Here is a 17987-nt window from a genome sequence, read left to right on the forward strand (position 1 = left end):
TATATATATATATACACACACACACACACACACATCTAACAAACATTACAATGCATTGTAAATCCCTACGACCCACCCTGGTCCCTGCCATCAACCAGTCATCTTCAGAGGATTGAAAAGTAGACCGAGAGAGGATCCTGCTTGTTAGCGTTATCCCGGACTACCTCAACGAAACTTCCGTTTTCGTCCTATGAGCTGTGTACGCCAGTTAACAGCCGCAAGAGCGGCTGATAAGAACATTAAAATAATCACAACAACCACAACGACAAGGACATTTTTAAACAAATTATTTGACAAAGCAATTCCGAAACATGTAACGGAACTGAGTATCCCTTTATCGGAGAGCCATCCCCTCTCTCACCACTATTGGCAGGCACTGAAAGTCCCGCCCTCTCCCTCGCCTTTCACCATCCGGTTTCCGGTTTGAGATTAGAACGCCTACTGGGTAGGAGTGGGAGTGGCCTATCTACCAACCAGGAAGCCTCTGCGCATATCATATAGTCACAACCTGACCAGGTGACGCTTTATATCTTTATAATCAAAACCAGAAAGGTAACGGTTTATACATAATATCTATATACAACCTGACAGGTAACGCTTTATATCTTTTTAGGCACAACCAGACAGGTAACGCTTTATGACTTTATATCAAAACATGACAAGGTAATGCTTTATATCTTTATAATCACAACCTGACCATGTAACGCTTTATATTATCTTGTTAGTATATGCTACACGTGAACCTCGGGCTCCGACAATTCTATGCTATTCCCCACTATTCACTAGCGCTTTATATTTTTAGAGTCATATCTGACAAGGTAACGCTTAATATCTTTATAATCGCAACCGGACAAGGTAACGCTTTATAACTAATCTAAAACCTGACTGGTCCACTCTGTGTTTGGTAGCCTACTTGGCTGAGTCATTTCCGACTGCTGCTTGATGACATAAATGAAAAAGTCTCACCTATAATCGATATATTAATGTAGCTGCTTCGTATGACATAAGTAGTATAAGATGTATGTACAATAACCTCCTTGAAGCGATTGATATATTAAGCTGGAAATATTTAATTCGATGTAACATTTGACAAACGTGTGATACCTCATCCTTATCTTTATTATCACCTCAACTAATTTGTACTTTACCATGTTCTGTAATAAATAGAATTGCACACTTTCGTGGAGATACTTGTTCTGTAATTAATAGTATAACACAACTGGACTCCTTTGTATTCAGACTATTACTATGTTATTAGTTGCAAGCTTGCATTATTGTCTTTCAATCTTCTATCCACCTATTAAACAATTGATTCACACCAATCCATGCAAATACTGGCTGGTTAATGAACACTCATTTATGATGTACTGAGCTGAAAACATAGATAAAAAAAGAAAAATCCTTAAGTGAGGAATGTTTCGTCATCAACCACTTACCAATCTCTTCTGTTGTGTAGGGTGGGTTATGGAGTCTGCTGGGACAGAGGGGAACAGCCTATCACAGACTGAGTTCATCTATTGCTGCGGTGCCGTCACAGAGGTCCTCCGATTTGGCCCGGCTCACCTGAACCATGAACACAAGGTTCTGTTTCTGGTCATCCCTGGTTAGTTTGCCCCATGTTTAGATTCTGACCTGCTGTTTGTTAACTCTTATTGCTACATGATGAATTTATGTATTTATTGTCCTGTTTATGTATTTCAGCATTATTTATTAATTATTTTTGCGGTCACTAAAAAAAAAAACATGTTTATGGCGAATGTCAAGAATCCCAGAAGTCGAAGTCGTGAATGGAAAGAATGGGAAATGGAAAGAATGGAAAAAATGATTCAAACGAGGTGGGTGGGTAGGTCTATCACAGGATGCAGTCTAGTAATTCCTACTGGATGATCGTTATTAAAGTGCATATTGATTGTACTGGCCAGTTGTTTCGTTGTCAGTTGTTTTAGAGGATTTAAACTGTATAAATGCATGCTATGGTAGAAAAATGATAGACAACTGTCTCCAAATGAGTATGCCGCATATCACACGATTAACATGGAAGCTGAGTTGTCTGAATAAGCTAGTCCTGAATGTGACTACTTGCTTTTTCTACAGTTGTATTTATCATGATAATGCCTGTTTACTCTTAACTGAACTGTACATAAGGGTTAACAACCCCGTCTGGGGACAAGTGGACACCATGCCTTACCGTATCCTCATGGTTTGACATCCATCATCTTGGCTTTAATAGTGAAGCCTTATTGTCTTAAGTGTGTCCTGATCAACCCATGGGAATTAGTAGACTTCATGAAGCTGCCCACCGTATTTGCATAATAACATATTTTTGACGGTCGTAATTCTTGTTATTCCCCATTCTTGACTTTCCGGATTCCCTTTGGCCAAGAAATAGACTACAGAACAAAAATAAACAGGGAATCATGCATGGGGAAACGTATACAAAAACAAAATGTGACTATATACCCTGCTTGGCTGTAAATAGTTTCTGTCATACATGCTCTATAACATGCAGTTTTTAAAGTGCAATGGTCAGACATTTAGCAATGTTGTCCAAATGTCCACCTCTAACTCCTCCAGGTAACCCTGGCATCGTGGGTTTCTACAAGACCTTTATGCAGGCTCTTCATGCTTCTTTTGGCTTTCGACATCCAGTGTGGGCTGTGAGCCATGCCGGCCACTGCGACCCTCCAGTCTCCATGGACATGGTTGAGGGTAAGGTACCACACATCGTTTTATCCTTATCAGAGTATGCATATCTGTGCCAGTGGAGTGTGAAATAAGCCCTTTATATCTATGAGGCTGGTTCAGGGGCCCTACCTCAGTGAGGGGGCTGGTTCGGGGGCCCTACCTCAGTGAGGGGGCTGGTTCGGGGGCCCTACCTCAGTGAGGGGGCTGGTTCAGGGGCCCTACCTCAGTGAGGGGGCTGGTTCAGGGGCCCTACCTCAGTGAGGGGGCTGGTTCGGGGGCCCTTCCTCAGTGAGGGGGCTGGTTCGGGGAGCCTACCTCTGAGGGGGGGCTGGTTCGGGGACACTACCTCTGAGGGGGGGCTGGTTCGGGGGCCCTACCTCTGTGAGGGGGCTGGTTCGGGGGCCCTAGCTCAGTGAGGGGGGGTTAACCTGTGCACTCTGGGTCCTCAACAGGTGTGCAGCCTCACCCAGCCCGGGTCAGTCTGACTCTGGCCAGGTGAGGCTGCATGGAGCAGCCTTCATCCACACACTCCAAAGTTACTGGTGCTTTTCTGTGTCTTTGTTTAGATGCCTCTATCATCGAAGAGGGCGACATATTCGGGATCAATGGGCAGATTGAGCACAAACTGGCCTTCCTAAGAAAGCATGTTCCCAAGGAAACCCGCCTGGTTCTACTGGGTCACTCCATCGGCTGCTACATCATTCTGGATATGATGAAGAGAAATCCTGAGCTCCAGGTCAGTTGAAGTTCTGCCATAGAATCACCACATGAAACTAGTTTCACTTCTTGTTCTTCATATTGCAGGTGTGTACAGTTATAAAAGCCTTCCTGCAATAGCATGCCCAGATTAAAATGGGCACCTAAACATAATTTATTTCATTGTAACATTGCTATAAAGGAGTATATCAGGGCTGCAATATTAATTGTTTGGCAAATTGAACCGATAATCTGTTAATCGCAATGAATAATCGTAATACCAATATCTTACAAAATAATCACAATCATTTTCGTCAAAATGGACAAAAATAACTCATATTTCCATCCTAACTTTTCCTATCAGGCTACAGCCAATCTGCACAAAGCAGCTCTGTAACCGTTGATTCCACCCCCACACATTGATGATGATTCCATATAATACATTGCACACATATACAGTGTTGGGAAGGATACTTTTAAAATGTATCCAGTTCTAGAATACAGAATTCATGCCCAAAAATGTAATATGTAACGTATTCCGTTTCATCACTCAATCTGAGTATTTTATTCCGAATACTTGGATTACTTCCACATTGAATTGCATTTTATAAGTGTAGGAATGCAGCACCAAATCCTGCTTACTAAACAGGCCTATTCTGGTGTGTTCTTCTGTTCAAACTGGCTGAATGTGTTAGGCCCAAGTCTCCCTGAAAGGTCACTATTTTATCTAACTTTCTGTAGTGGAAGAAAGACTATAAGGGTACGTTAATGCGAAAGATATTTGCTATTACATCAAACCTTTTTTTCACTGAAAAAAGTTATGAATCGTTCAATCATTGGAAAAAAAGGTCTGTGGCGGGTAAAGATAAGAAAGTTGGGGAAAGCGTCTGTGAAAGCAGGCTAAATAATCATGGATATCCAGTGGGTGGCACTCGTTGTGATAACCCTCAAACTCCTTCTCCCTCATTCTGTTGCTGAATGTGTGAAATGCATCGCCATTTTTATGTGTGTTTTCCGGCATATGTTTTCTGTTGGGTGTCTGTCCAAATTCCCAGACGGTCCGAAAATTTGCTGCTAGTCTTGGAGTTACCGCCAATCACACAATAATTCCCATAATGCGCGCAGATGAGTGGGTGCCTGTTGTGTCCAAAAAGGCGTATTCTTTGTAGAACTGGATCGGACCGAGGTGCGTTCGCTTTCACATCTCAAGCAAACCGTACCAGGGTTCGTTTGGAAGCAAACCGAGACCAGCTGTTCAGGGAGGTCTCGGTCGGCTGATTTGGTTCACATCGAAGTGAGGTGGCTGCATTCACACCAACGCAGACGTACCGAACCAAGGGACCAAACTCGTTTAGAGCGTACTAAATGCTGTTGGTGTGAAAGCACGAATAAACTCCTGAAACAGAAGTATCATCATGTATTCCATTGATTTCAACAATGCAACTGTATTCTAAATACCAACAATTTAAATTGTAACTAACGGAATACAGTTAGCTAGAATTTGTATTCTGAATACGTAACGCCGGTACATGTAATCCGTTACTATCCAGAACTGCACATATAATACTTAATACAATACTAACCCTAACCCTATAATACTAACCCTAATACTTCCAACAAACTGCATCAGTCCAACTCCAGAGTTCAATCTTTCCATTTCATTAAAAGGTTCCCAGACGGTACTGATTAAGATTGGTTTCATCCCCCTGGATCTAACCATGGCGGATAAAACCCAGAGGAATGTACTTGGCATAGTTGTAGAATATGTGGAATACCTGACCTTCCTCAATATTCTCCTTGATATCATCTCCCAGGTCCTTAAGGCTGTCATGCTGTTCCCCACCATCGAGCGCATGGCCCAGACCCCCCAGGGCCGCATGATGACCCCCGCCCTGTGCCACATGCGCTACCTGGCCTACCTGCCACTCTTCTTGCTCTCGCTGCTGCCTGAAAGGCTCAAGACCGCCCTGGTGAAGCTGGCCTTTTGCCGCATCCAATCCCTGGACAGCACCGTGGTGGCTCCCACCGTTGACCTGCTCAGCGGAGACTGCGCAGGTTGGTTTTATTACAACATAGCTTTCACTCCAGGGAATACAAAATGGATATATTTTTTTATAGGAAGTACAAAACATGGGTAAAGGCAGTAAAATAATAGCATGTGTTTTTATTGCTCTATTGATCTGTTCTGTCTTTTTCAGCCAATGCTATGTACATGGGCAGTCAGGAGATGAAAGGTGTTTTGGAAAGAGATAACCTGACAATTAAAAATAATTTGAAAAAGGTAAGGGAAACCCATTATTTCAGATTTTATGCCTGTGCCAATTTATTTAATTGCAAAACCTGAGTTTGGGACTTGGTATAAAATTGCATGATTCAGTATTCGTTTTGTGGTGGTCATTCCCCATGCATGTTTTACTGGTATCACACAGAACAATTGTAGTAATGTAAATAGTATAAAATCACAACTTATGGGCCACTGTATGTTACTGGCATAATATTGGAAACCACTTCTCCCTCTTCAGCTTGTCTTTTACTACGGGGCGGTGGACCACTGGTGTCCTGTCCAGTATTATCATGACATCAAGAAAGACTTTCCCAGTGGAGACATAAGACTTTGCAGAAATGGCTTCCGCCACGCCTTCGTACTGGACACGGGAAAGGACGTTGCAGGGATGGTTATCGAATGGCTGTCCAATGATTTGAGGACATGAGTTGGTCCTTGATACTAATATCATATAGGGAATATGTGACTGAGGAACTCGATGACTCCATGTACCGGATCCAATAGGAAAAGCAAACTTTGATTGCATCAATGATTACTCGCCTTAATGGGTTTTGTTATTTTTGGACTGTGCGGGTAAAATCTGAAGAAGTCTGATGACTGGAGACTGTTTTTTAAATACAGTGCTGTATAAATTAATTTATTAAATTATCTTCTTAAATCGAGAGTTGTAAAGAGGGAGAGAGCAGAAGAAAGAACGGAAAAACAAGTGAATCAGTGAGGGAATAGCTGATGGAGGGCAATGCCATTCCTAACAAATGATTCATAAATGATAGCGCCTAAATCATACAGTCAGACGTATTTACAGATTAAGATAAAATAAAATTGTATTTTATTAATCCCGAATGGGAAATTTGGATAATTAGGATGTGCATTATGATGATTATGGTAATGTGATAAACTTTGATAGACTGGACTGCCTAAAGATTACTGCAACCAAATTTATTACGCCAGTCAGCTCCAGCCTTAAAGGGGTAGTTAGGAATTTTGGACATAGGGCCTGATTCCAAAGTTAGCCTTGGTGTTCTTCATCATTGGAGACAGTTTTCAACACGTTTCATTCAGTCCTTTTAGTTGCAGAGTTCGCTCGTGCTAGGCTAGCTCACGGCAACGGGCAATACTGGCCTGCTAATAAAACAGTCTTACCCTCTCCACACTACACCCGAGGTAAATCAATTATAACGCCAGACTATAGATGTAAATGTCTGTGTTGATAGAATAATGTTAGAAATAAAACTAACCTCGCATCGCATGAATCATCGCATTTTGAGGGACTACTTTCTCAGCAGCAGCGGAATTTAACCTAGGTATCAGTCCGCCGCTGCCGTAGCCTACTACCAGGAATATAACACTGCTGCTGGGACACAGCAAGTCCCTCAAAATGCAACGCAATGCAAGGTTGGGTTTGCAACATACAGCTGCTGCCACCTAGTGGACCAGAGGTTTAACATGTTTTAATTACATTTTTATAAATATATATAAATTATAAAATGAAATGAAATGAAAGGCTGGGGTTTTGTTTTATATAATTTGTTTAGATTGTTAAGGAGTAGTAGTATTGGTGCGTTCACATCACTGGAAATTATGGTGAAAACATTTTTGCGGAAAGTTCTCGTGAACGACACCTTATGACGCTCTTATTATTCTACTTAAGTTCGGCTACTAGGGCCAGATTTTGATAACGGAGTTGCCCAGTTGGTGATGTATGGTTTACTAGTGACGCGTATGCACATGGCGGACAATGAACATTTTAGTCAATATAAAAGATTCAACCATCATATCACATCCTCTGATTGATTTACGTTGTAACCGTCTGTTGGCATCGACCTCGCTCAGTTTTAAACGTTGTGTACCCCTCCCCTACTGGTAAACCAGCTCTAGATAGGGCAAGGGCAGCCTTCCATACAGTGGCAATACAATGTGCTTTTTTTAACAGATAAAAAATCCCTGCGGTGAAGCACTTTTAGATTCCCAACGCAGTGCACATGAACGGTCACTGCCGGGAACAGCGGCCGTAAGCGTGAGCGTCATCACTGGCGAGCGGTCTCGTTATCACTATCACGATGAACGCGCCTATAATGCCTACATGAGGCCGTAGCACAGTTAATGCTGCCTCAAAACAGCTACAAGGTTCGGAAGCTCTTACGTGTCTTTACGTAAACCTTCCCTTCTTCCAAAATAATAAAGGCGGCTGCATGCTTCAGCGTTGGTGTTACGTTGTTGCGCAAAATGTACTCAAAGCAATTCATGCTCCCTTTTAGGTTGCGCGTGTTGCCAAGCAATTTACCGCCAGAACAGTAGGTGGAGTAATATGTGGAGTAAAGTTTTTCGTTGAAGACGACCTCGAGAATGACGTCTTTGTCTGTGGGAGTCGTTGGTTTGTTTATGTGCCAGATCGTGTTCTCCCCATACACAGTGAATGATGGCAACAGACAGAGGAACAGGGGTGATGAAGTTGTTGATCATTGGGGTTGTATACATGTGCATATCTCTCTACATTTTAAAACGACATAATGTGTTGGCAGCAAAGTTAACTTCACTTCACGTTAATACTTTTGTATATGAGCCTGCCGGGTCGTCCTTGCCTTCTGGCTTTTAAAAATGGCGGTATGAAAACAGGAAATGTGATACTCCAGACAGGAAATAGTAACCAGACCAGCAGACCAATCACAGCCTTGCAGGCTGCGTGGCTCGCGTAAAAGCTTACGTAAAAAATTACGTAAGTCGAGAAAAATCGCCCGACGCACGCAAGACGTGAGAAGTCGCGCAAGGGGTGCGCAAGGGCCTCTTGCGCTTGCGCTTACGTAACTGAGCATAAATCGGCCTTAACCCTTCATTTGATAAAAACGACAGTGTCACCCCTTATGTTTTTTTCCCATGATGACTGATTTAAAAAAAAAAAAACAGTGTTACCCCTTATATTTTAATTGACAGGAACAATTTTTTTTTTTTTTATATATGTTTTTTTTCATGACGACCAATAAAAAAAAAAAGTGTTACCCCTTATGGTTTTTTTCAAATGACCAAAGAAAAACGACAGCGTCACCCCTCATGTTTCATCTGATAAAACGACAGTGTTACCCTTTCTGTTTTTTTTCCTGACGACCAATAAAAAACAACAGTTTTACCCCTTATGTTTTTTTGACAACGACAACAGTGTTACCCTTTATGTTTTTTTTCACGACGACCAATAAAAAACAACAGTGTTACCCCTTATGTTTTTTTTCATGTCGACCAATAAAAAACAACAGTGTTACCCTTTATGTTTTTTTTCCTGACGACCAATAAAAAACAAGAGTGTTACCCCTTATGTTTTTATTCAAGACGACCAATAAAAAAACAACAGTGTTACCAATTATGTTTTTTTGACAACGACACCAGTGTTACCCTTTATGTTCTTTTTCATGACGACCAATAAAAAACATCAGTGTTACCCCTTATATTTTTTTTGAAAAAGAGAACAGTGTTACCCCTTATGTATTTTTCATGACGCCCAATAAAAAACAACAGTGTTACCCCTTATGTTTTTTTTCATGACGACCAATAAAAAACAACAGTGTTACCCCATTTGTTTTTTTTCGTCACGACCAATAAAAAACAACAGTGTTACCCCTTATATTTTATTTGACAAAAACAACAGTGTTACCCCTTTTGTTTTTTTTTAAAAAGTTAACAGTGTTACGCCTTATGTTTTTTTTCATGACGACCAATAAAAAACAACAGTGTTACCCCTTATGTTTTTTTCAAAACGGCCAGAAAAAAACGACAGTGTTACCCCTTATGTTTTATTCAATACGGCCCGAAAAAAACGACAGTGTTACCCCTTATGTTTTTTTCAAAACGGCCAGAAAAAATCGACAGTGTTACCCCTTATGTTTTTTTCAAAACGGCCAGAAAAAAACGACAGTGTTACCCCTTATGTTTTATTCAATATGGCCAGAAAAAAACGACAGTGTTACCCCTTATGTTTTTTCAAAACGGCCAGAAAAAAACGACAGTGTTACCCCTTATGTTTTTTTTTAAAACGGCCAGAAAAAAACGACAGTGTTACCCCTTATGTTTTTTTCAAAACGGCCAGAAAAAAACGACAGTGTTACCCCTTATGTTTTTTTCAAAACGGCCAGAAATAAACGACAGTGTTCCCCTTATGTTTTTTTCAATACGGCCAGAAAAAAACGACAGTGTTACCCCTTATGTTTTTTTCAAAACGGCCAGAAAAAAACGACAGTGTTACCCCTTATGTTTTTTTCAAAACGGCCAGTAAAAAAACGACAGTGTTACCCCTTATGTTTTTTTCAAAACGGCCAGAAAAAAACGACAGTGTTACCCCTTATGTTTTTTTCAAAACGGCCAGAAAAAAACGACAGTGTTACCCCTTATGTTTTTTTCAAAACGGCCAGAAAAAAAAACGACAGTGTTACCCCTTATGTTTTTTTCAAAACGGCCAGTAAAAAAAACGACAGTGTTACCCCTTATGTTTTTTTCAAAACGGCCAGAAAAAAACGACAGTGTTGCCCCTCACTCTACCTCCTGTGCTAAGCAGACCCTGACCTCACCTTTCAAATTGACATATATAATTACAGCATTACCCCTTACGTTTATTTCGAAACGACAGTGTTACCCCTTATGTTTTTTAGGGTCGTCGCCCTAAAAAACCCGAAGAGAGCCTCCCCGCCGCGCCGGAGGGTACGCTCGACCAGCCTACGGGGCCACGCGGCGCCCGGCGGCGACGTCAGCCGAGGACCAGGTCTCTGACGGGAACGGACCCACCCCTCCAGGTTCCCCGGTCCACGCCGCAGGGGCGGTAGTTTTTGGAAAGAAGGAGGAAAGGCAAAAGTACTCTGCCTTACTCGAAAGAAAAGGCCTAATAGCAAAAGGTGTGGTAAAAAACCTCGGTGTCCTTATAGATAACTTAAATTTTAGCAGTCACATTAAATCAGTCACAAAATCAGCATACTTCCATTAGTGGGCAACTAACACAGTATTAAAAGACGTTCCCGGAATTCAGCCGTGGTGCAGAGGTACAGCCACTCCGAGCTAGTGGCATATTGAGCTTCCCCCAAATGCGCTGTTTTGGTGTCTGTAGCTATAATGCAAATGAGGAGCGAGGCGGGTCAAGGAGGAGGGTGGGGGTGTGGCCCTGAGCGGCTTGCAGCCAAGGTACCATGCGCTCTGTCTGGATGTATCGCAATGGTGAGGCGCACACAGCCTTTAGCCGGCATGTCGCAGTTCATGTACTTCAGCGAGTCAAAGCCAAAGTTCCTCTCCCCCAATTCCCTATTCCAACCATGGCTCAGATAACCCCCACTACAGTCTCGTTGTGGAAGTACAAGAGACGTCAAAGAACCGACAAGAAACACTTGCGTTAAAGTGTGTGCATTCACACACACATGTGGCGCTCGCATGGTCGTGTCTCATTGGCGGGCCAACGTCTCTGGGCGGGCCAGGCAGAGTAAGGGGAGGAGCTTAGATGCTTTGTGACAACATACCTAAAGACATTCCAAATCAGCGTGCTTGAGCCTCCGTTTTTTCAAAGGCGAGCAGAACAGCTAGTGCTCGTTTTACACTAAACGTAAGTTTTAGCCACTGGGGGACCATAGGCAGGCTAGGGGAACTCATCTTTATGTTAGATAACTTAGAAAACATGAAAAAAATGTCATGTCATGGGACCTTTAAAAATATCAACAAACTTAGAGGATATATGTCTAAGGAGGATCTGGAAAAAATCATAGATGCATTCATCACTAGTAGGATTGATTATTGTAACGTTCTTTTCACAGGACTTCCCAAAAAATGTATAAAACCACTTCAAATGATGCAGAATAGTGCAGCCAGGGTCCTCACTAAAACAAGAAGGAGAGATCACATCACCCCAATCTTAAGGTCCCCGCACTGGCTCCCAATTAGTTAAAGAATTAATTTTAAAGCGCTAGTTTTTAAGTCTTTGAAGGGGGTTGGGCCAAACTACTTGCATGACATGTTTAAGCAATATTCCCAAATAAGGTCCCTTAGATCACAACATAAACAATTACTACTGAAACAGACCGTCAGAACAAAGCAGGGTGAAGCAGCTTTTAGTCACTATGGTGTCCATCTCTGGAACCAGCTTCCAGAGACCATCAAAAACTCCCCCACTGTCACCATTTTTAAAACAAGAGTTAAGACCAAACTCTTTTTAGATGCTTTCGGAAGTTAATGCACATTGTTTTTATACATCTTTTTTCTATTTTCTCCATTTTTACTTTTAAATCAACTCTTTGCTGTTGGTATTCCATCTATATTTTACATTTGACTTTGCTAAAATTGTGTATGGTTCCAAATTTGTACTTTATTTTATTTATTCATTTTATTTTTTCATTTTGCATTTGTTTGAAGCACATTGAATTGCCACGTGTATGAAATGTGCTATACAAATAAATATGCCTTGCCTTCCCTTGGAATGTCTTGCCATCAAGTGGGCATTGGACAGCCTTCGGTATTATCTACTTGGACGGAACTTTGATTTGGAAATGGACCACCGGGCATTGAGCTGGATCAACTCCATGAGGGATAAGAACTCCTGTGTCACCAGATGGTACTTGGCATTACAGCCATATTGCTTCAATATTACTTACAGAGCTGGAAAAACGAACTTGCTTGCCGATTACCTGTCCCGCCTTCCTGAACTTGCAGTTCCTGGAGAGGAGGGAGGTGATGTGACAGTTTGACCACTGTCCCTGTCTGTTTAACTGCCTATCAATAGCGCACATTGATGGATAGTGTATGAACAGCAAACCTTCAAGCATACAGTATATTCAAGCTATTTATTCAAGCAACACTCACAAACAATCTCTCCCTCTCATCATGGCTCTGTACTGCAGACTAAAAGAGTCAGGGTGGGGCTGAGGGCTTTAAATATGGCGTCAGGAAACACCTGCTGGCACTGATTGGCCCAATTTGGGCCAAACCAATTTTCCTTGTGTCAAAGGAGTACACTGGACATTGACATTGGACATTAATGAGCAACTAGCCTAAATGCACTTGTGAAAATCACTGATCTACAAGATGAAATGAACTTTAACACGCATGCTGTATTTTTGATGAGTTTATTCATGGTTGATTTGCAAAATGCCACAGTATTATAATCCCCCTGTTGATTGGGCCTGTCTAGTGGGAGGGGCCATGAGGTATAAAAGGGGTGAGCTGCTGTCTTTCTGAAAGTCTGCTGTATGCTGTTGCCAGAAGAGGTTGTCTGTGATGCTATCTACTGAGGTGATTATGCCATTATGTTGTAAATTATGGTTAAATGCATTCAGTGATTGAGTTTAATGTGCATTTATTTTACTCTGCAATAACTTGACTGGAACTTTAGATGTTTGGGTATAAACAGCATAGGAGTCAGGTAGCTATAATAAACCGTGTATTTCGTTTATTTAGATAAAGCATTATGAAAAAGTTTGAATGCGCAATAAAGCATCCACTGGGTAGGCTGGTAGACTGATCTATCCAGCACACATCTAGGAGGACACGCCCACTAGTGATGTCACAATGCTGCACATTTTCAAACCTGCTTGTAATGGCTAATCAAACTCACACCTGGTGGTATGAAAGGTCCCCTATAACCAGTGAATTAGTCTCTCTGGTCTCTTTGATGAAAGCTTCCTCCTCACTCACGCACACAAACACACTCACTCGCGCACACAGTAAGGTGAATTGAATAAAGATTTTTTTAGTTTTGAAGTATGAATCTAAATCAGTCAAATCCGACTCATCCCTTTAATTAAAATGAGGGAGTTCATTTAAAATCAAACACAGAGCTGAAATAGCCTCCCTGTGTTACCAAGGCGTCCAGAGGGCGCCGAACCTGCGTTGAGTTTTACTAATTAGCTCACCTGTCGCAGCTCGCCTGCCTGGTTTTCTTAATTAGTTAATTGGTTGCCTCTGGTGCGTTTAACTTGAGAGGGAACCGGACAGTACGTTGGTGTCCTCCACTGTTTGGCAGTGCAGCGTCTCCCAAACGTATGTTGTTGTGTTTCCAGAAACCAGAACGTGTGTGTACTGTTTTGAGGTCTGTTGTGACTTATTTAACATCTCTTCCTGTTTCACAGGTTAAAGACTTTTTGAAGTAAAGAGGAGCATCTCATTTGAAACTGATGTGAGTAGAATTGTGTGGAAAAGCACAACTGATGTGATGTGTATGTTGAATATAAATCACTGATAATGTGTGAAGGGGATTGTAGTGGTTTAACTCATTTGAAATTTGGACCTTGAGTAAACTGTTCCTTCCTTCAAAGGTCTATCATGGATATTTAACTGAAGTTCTGTGAGTATCCCAACTTAACCATGAAGATGAACTGCAAACTGTAAGTCATTAATTTCTCATTACTCTTGGGCACATTGATGTATTTTTGCTTCCTGGTGAGTTAACCCGTTGGCTAAAGGTTGATCTGAGTAGTAAGGATGTTTTATTGGTTCATTGGTTTCTTAGGTGTTTGGTTTATGTTGGTTTTAATGGTTTTTTTAAAATGGTTACGAGATCCAAGTTATTGTTGTAAGCTGGAGTAATTGGTTGGGTTCTGATGTCTTAAGTCTTCTTTCCAGCTACTTTCCTGAGCTCTGCATCTTCAACACACGAGTGTTGCTTTACTGATGAGGGTGTGGTCTGAGTGAGCGGAGGTGCATACTGGGATACAGAGCTGTCTGAATTCTACAGGTCTGTAGGCACGCCCCCTCAGGGGAAACCAAGTGTTTCAGAAACCGTCGTGACGTCAGTTACATGGACTGGAATTTTCTTTAAGATGGAGACGGGATTCAGAAGGAGAAACGCCAGGGGGAGATGAGGGGGCTCCTCATCTCAACAGCTGAAACACAACTTCAGTCTGACAGAGAGAACCATGGAACACATTCAACAGTCCCCTCCATGCATCGTGAGTCCTCATGAAAAGTTTAATTTCCAAGAAGGTCTTATTTGGGGCCATCCCCATATGGATCCTGCTCCTCAAGAGCCAACCCCCCTCCACTGAGTGGTCTTCTGAAGAGATGACTTCCTTCCTGTCCTCAGGCTGATTAAAGCTGCACTGTTTGCATCTGTGAAGGCCCCTCATTCAGGAAACCACTGGACTACAAAGAAATGACTTCAGAAACGTTGAATCAACCTGGGACACATTTTGGAGACGCCAAGCATAATCTATCACCAATGTGGGACGCCACTGAAAAATGTTGCACACAATTAACTTCTCTGGAGACATTGGTTGTTCTGTTCTGGGTGCCCTGGCAGGAGAGCTGGGGTTGGATGATGGAACGTTATTTGGCATGAGGTTTTTTACCCTGCATGATTGTTTGGCCTTTTATGGATCAGTGTTGTGTGTGTGTTTGGGTTTGACATGAGATGGATTTTTTCATCGCTAGGGTTCTACTGTGTGTGTGGGTGTGTGTGTCTCCCACTCACACCTGGTATGGGGTTCTACGTGCCTGTCCTGGGTTCTGTGTGTGTGTGTGTGTGTGTGTGTGTGTGTCCGGCTTGCTTTGACAGTGATAATGTTCATACGGGGGTCTGTGTGATTGGCTTGGGATATTGGAGTGGGCAAATAAATCATACCTGATGGACGGCCACACGTTTACTTAAGGGCCTCCAGTAGACATGAAGAGCCCTGAGCGATGCTCCGGAGCGAGATCCAACACACTGGGCAGGAAGGAGAGTATCCAAATCAAGGGTAAAGGATGCAAGCGGCGTGTTCAGATCAGTGACTTCAAACTAGGACTACACCAATCAGGATCAATGGAGGATGGACACCAAAAGGAATTCCACAAGGAGAGTGTGACGTTGGAAAGGGACCTAAATGGATATTCAAGATGACCTTCAGACCTGTAATGAGACGGCTCTTCCTACCAGCCTGGATTGATGGAGAGCCCTGTGGATCTTGTCTTGCTCTCAGTTGCACGTCTTCTCAGGCTGAACTCTAATTGTCTCGGACAGGACTAGCTGAACAATTGGTTCCCTTAAATCAGAACCAATCCGGGAACTCCATCTAGTGCGCTCTTCGAGCTGAAGTTGTGCTCTTCAGCTGAGGAGGTAAGGAAACCTTCACTGGGGCTTCAAGATGTAAAGAGGAGAATGTTTCAAAGTGTTCCATGGTACTCTGATGAAGACCGTTGGTGTGTTCCACTGGCTGAGAGGAAGAACCCACACATCTTCCTCTTGGCCTTTCTCCTCTCAGAATCCTGGCGCCATCTTGAAGGATATTCCAGCTCATGTAACTGATGTCACGACAGATTCACAAACACTTGGTTTCTCCTGAGGGGCGTTTCTATAGAACTGAAGACTTCAGACGGCACTGTATCCCAGCATGCATCTCTGCTCACTCAGACCACACCCCCATGAGTAGGATGCAACACTCTTGGGATGGAGATGTAGTGTTTTATAAGTAACGAGGGAGCAGACTAAGGGGATTAGAACGTAATGGAATGTCAAGTCTAAATCTTTAAACCATGAAGATGGTTGGAAAAGTCAGGAATTTGGCTTATTTTTAATATGGGCAGTCCTTTCACTCGGATGCTCACTTGAAATGTACATGCGTTGGCTGGCTGGCATGATTTGCTGTCGGCTCTCTGTGAGCTCAACGTTTAGATTTTCTCTGGTTTGTACCCTGAATAATCTAGATAATTGTAAAATGTAGACACGGTTTTGCATTGAATGATTCCAGGATTTTAGGTTTAAAGTTGTTGTGCATGGTAGTTTGGTTCTTCGTATGGTTTTGAGTGATTATAACTTGTACACACTGGGTGCATAATAATGTAATGTTACACTGAATAGTATTAATGACCAACAGCAACAAACAGATCCCCTCAAGGTAAGTCTGTTGGCTGTATTTTAATGAAGACCATCGCTGGACTTCAGGATCTTCCTCCGTTCAGCTCAAGGTGAGGCACTGGTTACGTTTTTTCTTTGGTTGGTTCCGGCTGGAATGTTCGGATTCCAGTCGGACGGTTTGTGCTTCCCGCCGTGGAAGGTTCTGAGTGCGGTCACTTGATTTAGTCCCAATGGTTAGCATAGAAAGTTGTAGTCTTGACAACCATAAGAACACTGACACGAATTTCGTACAATATGTTAATTTCCGATGGTTGCGCCGTACTTTTAACCACGTTGACGGGACTCTCGCTGCGTACAAAACGGCGTTCTACTTGCGGCCCAATTTTTGGTGAAGGCTGAAAATCATTTCAAGGTGGAAGACAAGTTGAGTAAATTTGATTTAATATTGATACTGCTTAGTGTTCATTGTTACTTCACTGTTACTTGCTGATATAAACCTCCTGCTGTAGCTCAAAGGTGAGGCTGAGAGGCTTGGGACCGGAGGCTTGTGGTGCCAGGATGGACCGGAGACTGAGGCTGGAGACCAGGGGCCTGCAGCACCGGACCAGAGGGTAACCATCACCAAGCTCATCTGAAACACTAAAATCCTCAGAGGTTTAGGTCTGGTTTTGATCAACTTATGACTTTACATCTGTGCCAAGCTGTGATTTGAGTTAATTCATACCGGTTTTGTGTAGGAGTCATATGAGCCATTATTGTTTCTGGTGCTGCTATGACCGTAGTGGATGAATTGCTGAACGCAAAAATCTGCAGACGTTGTCTAATTTAAGTGTTTAAATATGTTTTAAATTAGTCTTCCATTTTACAAGTGAACCTCAGATGCAGGAGGTGGGGTGTATTGCGCCCCAAGGTGATTTACTGCTGAGACCAAGTGTGTTTGTAACCAGACCAGGAATCCATGGCTGAAGGAGCTGATGGAGGCCCTGCCTGGTGGAGGAGCCATGCTGAAAGCCCTGCCTGGTGGAGGAGCTGACGGAGGCCCTGCCTGGTGGAGGATGTCTGTCGTGGGGTAGAAGTGACCATCACACTCACTGCCACTTCTCGTAGAATACCGCTACCACAAACCACCGGCGTTTGTACCAATATACCAGACGACTACATCCGTTTTACCACACATTGAAGCAAGACTTCTGCTCTTTGTTCCAGACCAGGACTCTTTCTGAGGAGAGCAGATGGAGGAGCTGAGACGCTGGAGGACAACTAGGAATAAACCAACAAGGATTCCTCGTAAGTTTGTATTTGCTTACATGGTTGAACTAAAGGGCAAAATAGAGCTGTTACTTTGACATGCGTTAACAAACTACCGCTGTGTTTTCTTACTAGAACGTGTTTCTGAAGCGGAGGCGAGCTGATGGGGGAGCCGTGAATCTGGAGGATGACGTCACTCTACCAACAAAGATTGTAAGTTTGTATTAACCTGTATCCACAAAGTGGAAATAAAGGGCTTAAAATTAAGACAAACTACAAGTTTGTTAC

General features: G+C 42.6%; 1 protein-coding gene and 1 long non-coding RNA gene across 4 annotated transcripts; both read left to right on the forward strand.

Moving 5' to 3' along the window:
• Positions 1-310: 310 nt before the first annotated feature.
• Positions 311-9350, forward strand: ldah (lipid droplet associated hydrolase). Of its 3 annotated transcripts, none has more exons than XM_056590779.1 (7): positions 311-516; positions 1457-1603; positions 2575-2709; positions 3252-3421; positions 5196-5436; positions 5580-5662; positions 5904-9350. In XM_056590779.1, exons 2-7 carry the CDS (start codon positions 1465-1467, stop codon positions 6090-6092), a joined length of 957 nt encoding a protein of 318 aa, XP_056446754.1. In that variant the 5' UTR covers positions 311-516; positions 1457-1464; the 3' UTR covers positions 6093-9350. The 3 variants fall into 3 exon arrangements, with proteins under 3 accessions (XP_056446754.1, XP_056446752.1, XP_056446753.1); XM_056590778.1 differs by having other exon boundaries at positions 314-552; XM_056590777.1 differs by having other exon boundaries at positions 312-1603.
• A 3522-nt stretch (positions 9351-12872) lies between these two features.
• Positions 12873-17912, forward strand: LOC130382850 (uncharacterized). The gene is made up of 6 exons (XR_008895652.1): positions 12873-12913; positions 13750-13796; positions 13936-17062; positions 17399-17520; positions 17658-17738; positions 17835-17912. It is a non-coding gene; the product is annotated as an uncharacterized LOC130382850 (long non-coding RNA).
• The last annotated feature ends 75 nt before the right edge of the window (positions 17913-17987 follow it).

Source organism: Gadus chalcogrammus, chromosome 5 (genome assembly GCF_026213295.1).
Source record: "Gadus chalcogrammus isolate NIFS_2021 chromosome 5, NIFS_Gcha_1.0, whole genome shotgun sequence".
NCBI classification, from domain to species: domain Eukaryota; kingdom Metazoa; phylum Chordata; class Actinopteri; order Gadiformes; family Gadidae; genus Gadus; species Gadus chalcogrammus.